Raw genomic sequence first — 13,904 nt, forward strand, 5'->3', positions numbered from 1 at the left:
TAATGCCTTTCCAAGAAGAAAATAATGTTTCTGATTGAGTGTAATACTCCTGCAATTATTTGGTCAACAGGTAGATGTAAAGGACATCACTCCTGTCTTTCTTTTGATAGTCCTCCCACCAGCAGTTTTCCTGGCTTTTAATGAGTCAGATGTCAGAGTTCCAAATAGCATCCGAAAGGAAATCAAAAGTCCGAGGCACAGGATTCCTCAAAGTTCTGATTTATTAATAGAGCCATGTTGGCACATCTGGGAAACACCAAACCCCACACCCTCAAGTCCATCCCATAGTCCCATCTTCCACTGCCACACTGGCAGCTTCCACCCATCCAGTTCCGGTCAGGTGCAGAGACAAAGGATGACCTTGGCTTTCTAGAAAGAATTTTGTTATGGCTACATATCATCCAACTCCGTATCATCCCTTCATCCATTTTCCCACACTAGAAAATCCATAATGGAATAATAGAAAGTGTGGCAGGCCTTGGGGGTGGTTGGTAGCTCAACAAGGACCTAAGAACTGTTAAGATAACGTCAGAGGATATAAGCTGTTCCAAGTAGGGTGGTTTTTTGTAGAGTCAGAATGTTCAAGTCCGATACATTTAGAAAACAACAACAACAACAACAACAATAATAATAATAATCACCTCTTCTCTTCATCATCGCAATGATCCCACTATCAGTAATCTTTAAAAAAATGAAATTAGGCTACCAAACAGCCAAAGAAGATGAAAAAATTTCGCATTTACTATATATGGATGATTTGAAACTCTATGGAAAGTCAGAAATAGAAATCCAATCATTTACAAATACAGTCCGAGTATTCAGCACCGATATTTCAATGCAGTTTGGCATGGAAAAATGTGCCACTGTATCCATAAAAAGAGGCAAAATCACTGCATGTGAGGGAATTGAAATGCCCAATGGCCAACTAATTAAATGCAACAAAAATGAAGCCTACAAATACTTAGGCATTCTGCAGTTGGATAATATCAAGCATGGAGAAGTAAAAATTATTGTCAGGCGAGAGTACACCAACAGAGTTAGGAAAATTTTGAAATCTAAATTGAATGGTGGAAATACAATCAAGGCCATAAATACCTAGGCAATACCAGTTATAAGATACACAGCTGGTATAGTTAACTGGACACAAGCTGATTTGGACATTTTGGACCGAAAAACCAGGAAACTAATGACAATGCACTACAGTTTACATCCACGTGGTGATATTGATAGACTGTACCTGCCCCGAAAATCAGGTGGCAGAGGATTATTACAAGTGAAGCAAACAGTTGAAGAAGAAAAACATGCACTGGCTGATTATTTAAAAGAAAGTCAAGAACATCTATTAATTGAAGTAAACAACAAAAAACTAATGAAGGCCCAACAGACGAAACAAGAATACAGAAAACATGTGATAAAATCAAGAATGGAGAGTTGGCAGAACAAAGCACTGCATGGCCAATTTCTGGAAAAAATAAAAGATAAAGTGGACAGTGAATAAACTTGGTTATGGTTAACAACAGGTACATTAAAGAAAGAAACAGAGTCACTAATCCTGGCTGGGCAAGAACAAGCTATCCGCACAAATGCCATTAAGGCCAAAATCGAAAAATCCTCTGATGATGCCAAATGCAGACTTTGCAAAGAAGCTGATGAAACTGTTGATCACATACTCAGCTGCTGTAAAAAAAATCGCGCAGACTGATTATAAATTGCGGCACAATTCAGTAGCACAAATGATCCCTTGGAATTTGTGCAAAAATTATAATATTAAAACAGCAACAAACTGGTGGGAACATCAGCCTGAAAAAGTCACCGAAAATCAGATGGTTCAGATCTTGTGGGATTTTCGCATACAAACAGACAAAATACTGGCGCATAATACACCAGACATCACACTGGTTGAGTAAAATAAGGTCACAATCATAGACATCGCAATACCAGGTGATAGCAGGGTCGCCAAGAAGGAACATGAAAAAATCGCAAGATACCAGGACTTAAAAATCGAAATTCAACGACTATGGCACAAACCAGCAGTGGTAATTCCAGTGGTAATTGGCACACTGGGTGCTATTCCAAAAGCACTGGAATTACATTTAAAACAGTTAAAAATTGACAAAATCACCATCAGTCAAATGCAAAAAGCCGCACTGCTTGGATCTGCACGCATATTACGAAAATACGTTACAATGTCCTAGGCCCCTGGGTGGGGCCCGACTAGTAACCAATGCCAAATCCGGCGAAACAACTGGCCGCTGTGATACAATTGTATAATAATAATAATACCAACCAGCCCCAAAGGCTGTGAATCTCACCAAAGATTAACCAAATAATAATAATAACAACAACAACAACAACAACAACAACAACGCCATGACTATGTTGCTAAGATCATTCACTGGAAATTGTGCCAAAAGTTTGGATCTGAGTAAAGCAAAAATCACTTGGACTATCAGATTGAGAAGGTTTTAGAGAATGAGAAGAAAGTCAAGATCTTGTGGGACTTCAGAATCCAGACTGACAGGCACTTGGCCCACAACACACCTGATATAACAATAGTTGAAAAGAAAAAAGTATGGTTCATTGACATTGCAATACCTGGAGATGCCCAAATTGAAGATAAACAGCAAGAAAAAATCACAAAGTACCGGGACTTGCAAATTGAAGTTCAGCGACTATGGAAAAATAAATTGTGTGTTGTCCCAATTGTAATTGGAGCCTTTGGAGTAATATCTAAAGGGCTACCTTGCTATTTGAAAATTTTAAATTTATCAGACTTGAATATTCTGATTTTACAAAAAACCACCCTACTTGGAACAGCTTATATCCTCTGACGTTACTTTAACAGTTCCTAGGTCCTTGGTTAAGACTCGAGCTGTTGAGCTACCAACCAGCCCCAAAGACTGTGAATCTCACCAAAGATTAACCACATAATAATAATAAGCAGCAGCAGCAGCAGCAACCTTATAGCGAGAGAACTGAACGTCTTATGGCTGTGTGTATCATCTATACATAAATTCCATTTTTCATTTCAGGAACGTCATGTGGACAATTTGATTCAGAATCAACATTACCAGGTAAACGATTCCATTCTTTAAACTGCTTTGTCAAATGTCCTTAGATCTTCTATGGCACCTTCTCTAATTTTGTGTCCCCGATAAAGTGAAATCCCCACTGGCTTTTGGGAGCGATGGAAGTTGTAATCCTTCACACTGAAGGCCCTGGGTTGAAGACGGCTGTGCTATGGGCTCAAGTCAAAAAAAAAGATTTATTAAGTATTTATATGGTATATTTATAATCTCCCTTTTTGGTGAAATCTATTTTCATCATTAATTCTAGCTTGCTTATTTCATTTAAAAATACTACTTCTGAATGACTTGATCCCATTGCACTCATGTCAGAAGCATCAAGGCATTTCTGGATTGAAAGGATTATCCGGTGACATCACCATTGCTCTGGAGATGCTCAGTTGGGGGCTCCTTTGATGTCCCCAGCAGGAGCGGGAGTTCAACCCCGCCCCATGGCAGCTCTTCAGTCTCCAACATGGGCTTACATAATCTCCTATCCAGCATTCCAACCATTCAAGTCACCATACTCCTACTTGTCTCCATAACACATAGCAACATCTACAAGAGGGTTAAGATAGCGTCTGCAACTATATGTCCAATCCCCAGGTCCATTTTATGCAGATTTACCCTGCAGATGTTCCTGATTCCGTATTATATCTTGAATTGGTTTTGATAATTTAGCATGCAACATGGTTCTACAACAGGGATAAAGAATTTTGAATAAGCACACTGGTTTTATTCAGCAATAACATTGACTCTTAATCTCCTGCAATGAAATATTTTTTTAATTAAAATCATTAGGGTGATGTCAGAACTTCCTTTTTTAAAAAAAGAACAATGGGAGCTATTCAGAAAGTAGTTTGATTCTTTTTTTTTTTTTTTTTTTTTGATTCTTGTCTTAGTTCTCTGATTTGGTAGTGGCTAATATCTCAGCACATCATAAAAAGCATCATACCCCTCATTTGCTTGGCAGAGAAAAAAGATTTCACCCACTGTCTTGGTGCTAAAAAAGATTTATACTATTAGTTGTTTTTTTAATTTAATCCTAAATTACTGGCCATAATTTGTACATAACTGGTTGGGTTGGAGTGAAACAGGACTGTTAAGAGACAACTTGTGTTTCCCAAGTGGTTGAAACACTGGTTTACAGAAATGACATTCCAAGTCAGATTGTGTCATACTATCAGGGATAAAGAATCTGGACTATGCATTCAGTTGCAGAATAGAAAATAGAAATGCCTACACACAAGACTCTAGTCAACTAAAATTCAACACTAAATTGGTTCGAGAGAAGGGTCAAGAGAATTCAAGATGGGTTAGACTTGAGCAGCTTATGGGAATGTAATGACTTTAAATTGATTATGCACTCACCTCTGCCCCTACAGCTATGCCTGCTCCTCTCCTAGATTTACAAGGACTTTTTCCAGAGGAGAATCTATTTAGTTCCAGACTAAAAAAAAATCAGACGACCTGAGCAATTCCTTCTGTATTGTCAGAGTTTTCGCAGTGTGACTATTATTATGAGATAAACCCAGGAGCAAAACACAGCACACATAGCCTTTAGACAATTAATAGTGGCTTACAAATGTATACAGACATACACATGGTGGATAAATCCCTTACCACTCAGCTACAGACGCAAGGAGAGAAATAAGATACATGATGAGAGAGAGAGAAATGCCCTCTAATGGCCACCTATATACAGACACCTCTTAAAAGACTTGTGTGGATCCCATCAAACTGATTATACCATAGCTAAATTATCCTCATTGCATCATCTTACAGTTTACAACCTTACATCAGCCGGCAGCTATCAAATCCTCATTACCTGACATGTATTTTCATGCAACTCATGATTACTGTTCCCAACCTCTTTAACTTTCAGTTGAGAAATTGACCAAAATTAGAGAATTTACTGTGCCAACAGTTCCACATCTTAGTGCCATCAAAACTGCAAGGCAAAATATGAGGTGCTTCAATTGGGGGGGGGGGGGATTTTTACAGCCAGACCAAGTAGATGGATAAATTATCTTGCATGATCTCTTCTTGGGTTGTTTGATGCCATTTCAAAGGTTCATTGATCAAACAGCAAAAGAAGAAGAATTGATGATTTGCCAAATAGCAAATGGCGAGGAATAGAGAGACACAGAGAGAAAGATGAATGAAACATTAATTTTCCTAGAAGCAAAATCAAGAATTCTATTCCCCTAACATTTCAATCTCTTTCCCTAAATAAAAATCTGAGGAAAGAGGAACAGAAAAAAGGATTATTTTCTTTGAATGTATGCTGTGGAAATTTGCACACAAATGAAGATTAATATTTTTAAAAATTACACTGGGCAACTGTGTTTCTCTGCACCTCTTCTGCCTTCTAGTGGGCATCTGACAACTCATCTAGAAGCCCTAAAATATTAATTAATGAACCAAATTCTGAAGGGATCTGTAACATGCATAGGTTTCTGCAGTTTAGCATGCTTCATTATACTGGGTTTTAATTCTGATAATTAAATGCAATGTTTTGTGCAGAAAATCAATTCTGAGATGAGTGGAATCAAGTAAATCAATTGATAGAGATATAAGGGCAATTGATAGAGTTTGTTATCTTATTGGAACAATCTCATAAATTTGCAATGGGAAACTTTTTCCTGGTTGTCAATTGGAGATTGTCAATCATCCAGGTCACGGTTGTTCCAAAGGTGCTTTTTCAAGAGGCAACTGGACTTTCTGATTTTTCTTTGAAGACATTTTGCTTCTCATCCAAGAAGCTTCTTCAGCTCTGGTTGACATTGGCATTCCCAAACTGTCTCCTCCTCTTGATTTATGGGAGAAATTTCTATTTTATTGTTTTATTCCTTCAATTTTTAATTTCTGCACCTCAGCTTATAGTCATGTTGGCCACATGACCATGGAAGCATCTTTGGACAATACTGTCTCCCTTGTCCAAGAAACAGAGATAAGCAGTGTGCCCTAGAGTCAGAGATGATTAACAGAGAGAAAACTTTACCTTTTTTTTTACTGTCATAAGATGTGAAGGCTCAGTGGCATTTTAAGCACTATTTCATGGTTAAGAGCTATGCAAGTTTCCACCAATGACCTCCATTATCTCAGGTTGTGAGGGATTCCCCACTAGAATCCATAAACATCTAAACAGCCACAGGTTATCCTTGTCAAATTAACAAGCATAGTACATCAATTAATGCAGAGTTTTATCTGCTCTTGAGTTTAATCATGCAACGCCATTCTTATGCTGTGTTTTCATTCTGTTGCACGCATTCGCATGGAATTCACAAAACTAACTTTGGAAGGACTACGTTCTTAATTTGCTTAATAACCCCCTGGCTTTAGTAGGCTTTAAATAATGTTATCGGGTAAATTACATAATTCAGGTTGTAGAGTCATTTGACAAAGTAAACCTGTTTCAAGGAAGGGACACAATTTATATACAACTGGTATAATTTCATTTGTCATTTATGCCTAATTAACTAATTACTTAATTCATTCTAATGTCAGAATTGTTTTCTGCTTATGGAATTAATTTTCCCCATTGCATCCAGGGTATTTTTAGCAGGCTTACAAATCAGTCAGGGTTTGTAATTAGCAGCCATTCTATTAATTGTGTAGATATAATTAACTCTTTGCTCCTGAATAACTTTTCAATTACTTTATTGATAATATCTCAAATTAACAAGATAATGAATGGCCTATATATTGTAGGTTTTGCTATTCTCAATAGCACTGTGGTGCTGTTCCCTTTGTATCTTTGTTATTTCATTGGTAAATACTTTCATCTCCCTCATCTACTTTAACAAAACAGAAATTGATTTCAAGATAATTTCAAAGGAGAAGGAAATGTCTATGGGTGGAGTGTGATTACCCTTACTGAATATTGTGGTGACTTGGAAGAAAGTTACGTTTCTGCTGCTTTTCATTTCAGGAAGTGATCAGGAATCTGGTGAAGAGATATGTTGCTGCCATGATAAGGAATTCAAAAACCAATGAAGGCTTAACTGAAGAAAACTTTAAGGTAAAATCTCAATGGAGGGTTAGTATGAAAGAAAGAGATGGAAAGATGGGGGGAGGGAGAAAGATGAAGGGGGAGAGAGAGAGAGAAATGGAGACAGAGAGCTGGAGAGAGGGGCAGAGAATGAATAAGATTCACATGCCGTGATTCAACCATGCTTATTGATATTATCAATTATATTGAAGTAGTTAATATATTATGCTAAGCCATAAATTGTTTAACTATATTTTTGCTAAATGAATCACCTTTAGCTGGCTTCATACATCATGCTAAATTATAATGGACATGATTTTGGCTGGTCCTGGTGAACTATTTTATGTCCAAGAAGCATCTCATTTTTTCTATTAAATATGACACAAGAACAGTTTTCCCCTGAATGCCATCAGTCTGCAAAAACAAATAATTCCCTCACCACTGTCAAACTATTCACTAAGGCTACATTACTATTAATATTAGTCTTCTCATCATTCCTATCACCCATCTCCTCCCCCTTATGACTGCTGGACTGTAACTTTGTTGCTTGTATCCTTACGATTTATATTGATATTGATTGTTTCCTGATTGCTGATTTGTACCCCGTGAGTATCATTAAGTGTTGTACCTTATGATTCTTTACGGATGATGTATCTTATCTTTTTATGTCCACTGAGAGCATCTGCACCAAAGACAAATTCCTTGTGTGTCCAATCACTTGGCCAATAAAGAATTCTATTCTATTCTATTCTATTCTATTCCTATTCCTATTCCTATTTCTATTCTATTCTCAAGATTGGTGCAACATGATCTCATTTCCAAGGTGGCGCAGTGGTTAAATGCAGCACTGCAGGCTACTGCTAGATCAGCAGGTCAGCGGTTCAAATCTCACCGGCTCAGGGTTGACTCAGCCTTCCATCCTTCCGAGGTGGGTAAAATGAGGACCCAGATTGTTGGGGGCAATATGCTGACTCTCTGTAAACCGCTTAGAGAGGCCTGAAAGGCCTATGAAGCGGTATATAAGTCTACTGCTATTGCTATTGCTATTCTATTCTATTCAGTTCTATTCTTTTCATTTCTATTCTATTCTTTTCATTTCTATTTCTATTCTATTCATTTTTTTTCATTTCTATTCTATTTCTATTTATTCTATTCTATTCATTTCTATCCTATCCTATTCTATTCTATTCCTATTCCTATTTCTATTCTATTCTCAAGATTGGTGCAACATGATCTCATTTCCATTTTGCTTTTCTAAACGCAGAGGCAATGAAATGAGAATGGGTGAAAACTTTGGAATATTTATTTTCTATTTCTGAGCAAACATTTAGTTGCTATTATGTGCCTGGTTGTAGGAGAGGGAAAGCTTAAGGCACTTTCCTGTTCCCTAGGCTCCACATTTTAGTGTCAAGTTCTTGTTGAAAGGTTTAGCTCCATATCATTATGTGCCGTTTCACTGAGCTCTGTTCAATAGAATTATCCCACCATGCTAAATAATGAAAGATTTGCAATTCTTGTGATGCATTAGTCGTCCCCCAAGGAAAGTGTTCAAAGCCAATGTGCATTAAAGTGTCAATCATCTCTTGTCACGTCTCTCCCCTTAGGAGTTAAAACAAGACATTTCCAGTTTCCGCTATGAAGTCCTTGACCTGCTGGGTAACCGGAAGCCCCAAAGAAGAAGTTACTCCACCAGTAGCACGGAGGTGTCCCAAAAAGAAGACGCTTCTGAGGAATGCATGGGAGAAACCTCCAAGGCCAAGGGTGTCCCCTTTGGGGTGGCCAACAAAAAGAAAGACTTCAATGTGTCGGCTCTGATTAAGACCATGTCTGGCATGGAGACAAGGAACGAAAAACCAAAAAGCAACGGGATTAGTAAGCGCTCCTTCGTCCGCAATGGCAACAGAGTCCAAAGGCTCTCCAGCTCCAAGAAGGAGTCCTTCAAGAGGCTGGGTCTTCTCTTCTCCAAGATGAATGGACATCTTGCAGAACCCAACCAAGAGCCCATGTATACCATTTCGGATGGGGTCATCCAGCCCCATTACATGTGGCAAGACATTAAATATTCTCAGATGACAAAAGAGCGAGATAACTGCTCCAAAAGTGAAATTAACCTCAATGAGGTGGGCTACAGTTCGAACATCAGGCATACGGGACAGAGCCAGTGCCCTGTGGTTTGCGCCAGCTCCCTTCACTGTGCTTCCAGCATCTGTTCCTCAAATTCCAAACTCATAGACTCCTCGGAGGATGTTTTTGACTCGTGGGGAGATGCTTGTGACATGTTAAGGAACCAATGGAACGATGGGCAGGAGGAGCAGGTCACCACACGCCTATAGGTAGAGCTGTTCAGTCCCTTGGCCGTAGTGCATCAGCATCCTGGAAACTGTTTGATATCACAGACTTTCCATAGTTAGGGACCCTTCCTCTTTCCCAGGTTGTCCCTGACAAATGTAGGGTTCTTTTAGCTTATTTGATAGCCACAGCAATTAATTTTTTTTCTTTAATTTGCTTTCTTAGACTTACCGATGCCAAACCTTTCGTTCATTGAAAAATGTCAGAATCTACAGAATACTTATTCCGTCAAGTGGGCTTCAGAATGTCCTCTGGGTAGTTCTGGTTACTCCTGCCATCACTTTTGGATCGGTGCATTTTTATTAATTCAGCGTTGGTCTCCCCAAAATGTCATCTCTCTCCCCTTTAACTTGGGTTAGCGACTCTGCTTCCAAATGTCTTACGTTTTATCTTCTGGCCATTGATCACTGTCCAGGACCAGCAGATGCAAAGCAATTTAGAAGGAGGCCAAGACCCAACTGAGGCTACTTGCAAAAGGGACTGTTCCAAATAGAAATGGGCTTTTCGCTTTCAAGCAATACAACTTTCCATGATTTCAATTGTATGTCCTTTATTAAAGTTGCATATTGTTTTCTTAATGTAAACGATTACCATAATGAGTTAAAAGTTGAGCTCTAGAATTTACTGTGTTCAATTATCCAAAGCATGCATGCACACACATGGTTCACCTATGATTATGTATAGGGTCTGGTGCACATGAGTGTATACCAGGGCTGGGTTCTTGCCAGTTCTAACCTCTTCTATAGAAGAGGTTCCACAAATCTACCGTGCCGTTTAGAAGCGGTTCCAGCTCCCTCCCCCTGCCCGTCCGCACATCATCAAGATGAAGAGTGAGAGGAGGAATTCTGGGAGTTGAAGTCCATAAGTCTTAAAGCTATCAAATTTGAACACCCCTGGGTTTTTTTTTCTAAAGGGTTAGGGGTGCAAGGGTCATGTAACTTGATAGCTTTAAGACTTGCGTGCTTCAAATGCCAGAGTTTCTGAGCCAATATTTTGGTTGCTAAGCAAGAGCGTTGTTAAGTGATTTTCACCACATTTTACAAGTTGGCCATGCCCACCGTCACATGGCTGGCAAGCCATGCCCACCCGGTCACATGGTCAGCAAGCCACGCCCACCCAGTCATATGGCCGGCAAGCCATTCCCACAAAGCTGGCCACACCTACAGAAGAAGTTCTAAAAAATTTTGAAACCCACCACTGGTGTATACACACACACACTACACACATGCCCCATCTTCACATCACCCTCTTTTCACCTTGTACTAGTCACGTTCTCCAATTCACCTATAAAACTGTCCCAGGGATTTTTCTATGAACTAAATAGTCTTGAGCAAGTATGCAATAAAAGCACATCAAATGAGCCGAGGTGATGCAGTGGTTAGAATGCAGTATTTGCAGGCTAATTCTGCCGACTGTCAGGAGTTCGATCCTGACTGGCTCAAGGTTGACTCAGCCTTCCATCCTTTCTAAGTCGATAAAATGAGGACCCAGATTGTTGGGAGCAAGGTGCTCCCTCGGTCAATTGCTTAGAGGTGGCTGTAAAGCACTGTGAAGCGGCATATAAGTCTAAATGCTATTTCTATTGCGATCTCTTTGAATTTTACACACCCCTGCATTCCAGACAGGAAATAATTGATGGATCTCACCTCAAATTCTTTCTAGGACTATTGGCAATAGAGTCTGAAAATTCTTATCCTTTTCCTGGTGTTGGATTATGGCTAATTCCTTTGGTATTCATTTCAGCATCCTGGATGCTATAAGACAAACCTAGTAATTGTAATATTAAGATCCAATGTCTCAGCAGCATTAACTGGCTTTATTTGAAACAACATCAACAAAATAGCAACTCAGCCATTTGAGAGATGTGTATTTTACAGGACTTAGGAAAATTAAATGCTCAGCAGCAATGGTGCCAACCCAAAGAACTCCTGGTACATTCAGTGTTTCAGTATATACAGTAGTGGCCAAAATTGTGGAAACCTTTTGGGACAAGTGTATTTTTGAGGTTTGATGGCTAGTAACACCCCTTTTTTCAGATAGTACCATATCCCACAGATTAGGCCTCCTCCAAATTCCATCTGCCGGCCAATCACCCGGAGGAGGGCCTTCTCTGTGGCTGCTCCAGCCCTTTGGAACGAGCTCCCCATGGAGATTCGGACCCTTGCCACCATTCAGGCCTTCCGGACAGCCGTTAAGGCCTGGCTATCCCAGCAAGCCTGGGGTTGAGTCCCCCCCCCTACTCGAATTTGCTGTGCTTTTTTAAATTGTTGTATCACTGTCCTGTTTGTCTTACTTTCTGTATTTGTTTTTCCCCTTCCCCTGGTTTTTGTTCAGCCGCCCTGAGTCCCTTCGGGGAATAGGGCGGCTTACAAATCGAATAAATACCAAATACCAAATAAAGTTATATATCAATGGAAATATAATTTAATCAAGAATCGAATGCAAAAAGTTTGTTCAATTATCTGTATTATATGAAAAGTTAAAGCCAAATATAGCCAGCAATAAAACCCATATAATAGAAGCAATCATTCAATCTTGATTATACATTATAACAACTGCAGAACTAAAAAACTTGGTTCACTCCATGGGAAGACATTGCAAGGCCATAATTCATGCTAAAGGTTACTCAGCTAAGTATTAACTGACATGGTGATAATTTTTATATATCTCATTTTTTTTATGGTGATAATTTTTGTATATCTCATTTTTTCTACGTGTTTCACTTCTCTTCTTTATAACTGCTATTCTAATAAATCCTTCATAAAAGTTACTACATTACATTCTTGATTAAATTATCTTTCCATTGATATATAATTTTATGATACTACTCCAAAAAAAGTGGTGTTATTAGCCACCAGACCTCAAAAATACTGTACAAATTTCCCAAATGGTTTCCACAATTTTGGGCACTATGTACATTTGGGAGATGGGTTGAATCTTTGTGGAGATTGACACTCCTGAAATTCCTATACTTTGAATCTTACCGGCTTGTCCAAAAATTTGAAAGCCTCTTTTTTTGGTCTCTTTTTTACTTTTTCAAGAGTTTGGGTAGCCATTTGTCCCAAATGATGTAGGTTCAACCTGATTGCGCAAGGGGTTGGACTAGAAGACTTCCAGGGTCCCTTCCAACTCTGCTATTCTGTTAAAACTAACAGTTATTTAAATCATACTCTAGGTAATATATCTACAAAGGTGAGTCAAAGGGACCCTGTGGGACATTGTGGAGATCAATTTATTTTGGAATGTGACATTGAATCTTTATTGATTAGCTCTTGGGCCATATCAAAGTGCAAAGTTCCAGAAACAAATTGGCTAAAAACAATTTAAAACTGAATTTGATAAAATACAATTTAAAATGAAATTGGAATAAAATACGATTTAACATGGAATTGGAATAAAATACACACCTTGTGTGTATGAAATTGGAATAGAATACAATCATTTAAGATATCGATAAAATACGATAAAATTATATTTTGGTGTCACCCCTGCAATCTACCCCAATCAGTCGCACATATGCAGATCTCAACCAAACCATTTTGTTTTAAGTACTGTGCTGTGTTAAATGTTATTTTCTGGTTCTGGCTGCACATAAAGTAAGTTGTTTTGATATGGGAATCCCAATGGATTATCCATTTGGTATATAGACCAACTCCCTTATACAAGCAACAATCCAATAGGATGCGAGCCAAGTCTTCTACCTCTGCTGCTCCGCAAATGCAGAGACGCTTATTGTAGGGTATAGAGTGGAATCTCCCATATCTGACTATTGTGTCAAGCTGCTTGAATCTCGCTCACATAAATATCTCCCTAAGATGCTTTGGCAGTTGTAACTTCAAATAGCTGTCTACTTGAAAAGTATGTTTGTATTTGCTCAGCCATTTCAGGTTGCCCACCTTACTAAGGATAGCTATATCATTGTGTTCTTCTATATCCTTAATTCTTAGGGCAGCTCTTTCTTTGAGTTGTTCTCCTGTTGCAAGAGACAGGAAGGACACAGCTTCTTACAAAACTTGTTAATTTGATGATCCAGGAGATTTGATATTGCAATTTTATTTGCTCTAGTAGACATAACTTGGGGAGTCTATCAGTCTCCATTTCATTGACTTTGCACCAGTAGTTACATGCTCTAATTTTGGATAGTGCATGAATTGTATGAATTCCCAATTCAGCTCTAACTGTTGCAGCAGATGTTCTTGGATCTACACCCAAAATACATCTCAAGTGCTGGGACTGTGTTTGTTCTAGGTACTGTGGTTGAGTATGGATCCCAAACCTCTGCTCCATACAAGAGCATAAGGGTAACCTTAGTTTTATAAACCTTAATTAATGGGGCTAGGGAGCCTGAGTAACTATGGCTCTTCAGTTTAAGCAGCTGCATAACAAAATAGGCCACTTCAAGCCAGCAATTCAGCTGAGACAGAACGCCATAGAGGAAATTGCCCAATTCTGTAAAATTGATCCTCCTTGTTGCTACTGCAGCTAGAATGTTTCTG

General features: G+C 38.8%; 1 protein-coding gene across 1 annotated transcript in view; it reads left to right on the forward strand.

Annotated features, from left to right (window-relative positions):
• TRPC5 (transient receptor potential cation channel subfamily C member 5) overlaps positions 1-9,392 on the forward strand; it is a 172,248-nt gene extending 162,856 nt beyond the window's left edge. Inside the window, exons 8-10 of the mRNA XM_032228151.1 lie at positions 3,033-3,074; positions 7,000-7,089; positions 8,664-9,392. Coding sequence (XP_032084042.1) covers positions 3,033-3,074; positions 7,000-7,089; positions 8,664-9,392 — 861 coding nt within the window. The remainder of the gene's footprint in view (positions 1-3,032; positions 3,075-6,999; positions 7,090-8,663) is intronic.
• Positions 9,393-13,904: the final 4,512 nt, after the last annotated feature.

Source organism: Thamnophis elegans, chromosome 12 (assembly GCF_009769535.1).
Source record: "Thamnophis elegans isolate rThaEle1 chromosome 12, rThaEle1.pri, whole genome shotgun sequence".
Taxonomy (NCBI): domain Eukaryota; kingdom Metazoa; phylum Chordata; class Lepidosauria; order Squamata; family Colubridae; genus Thamnophis; species Thamnophis elegans.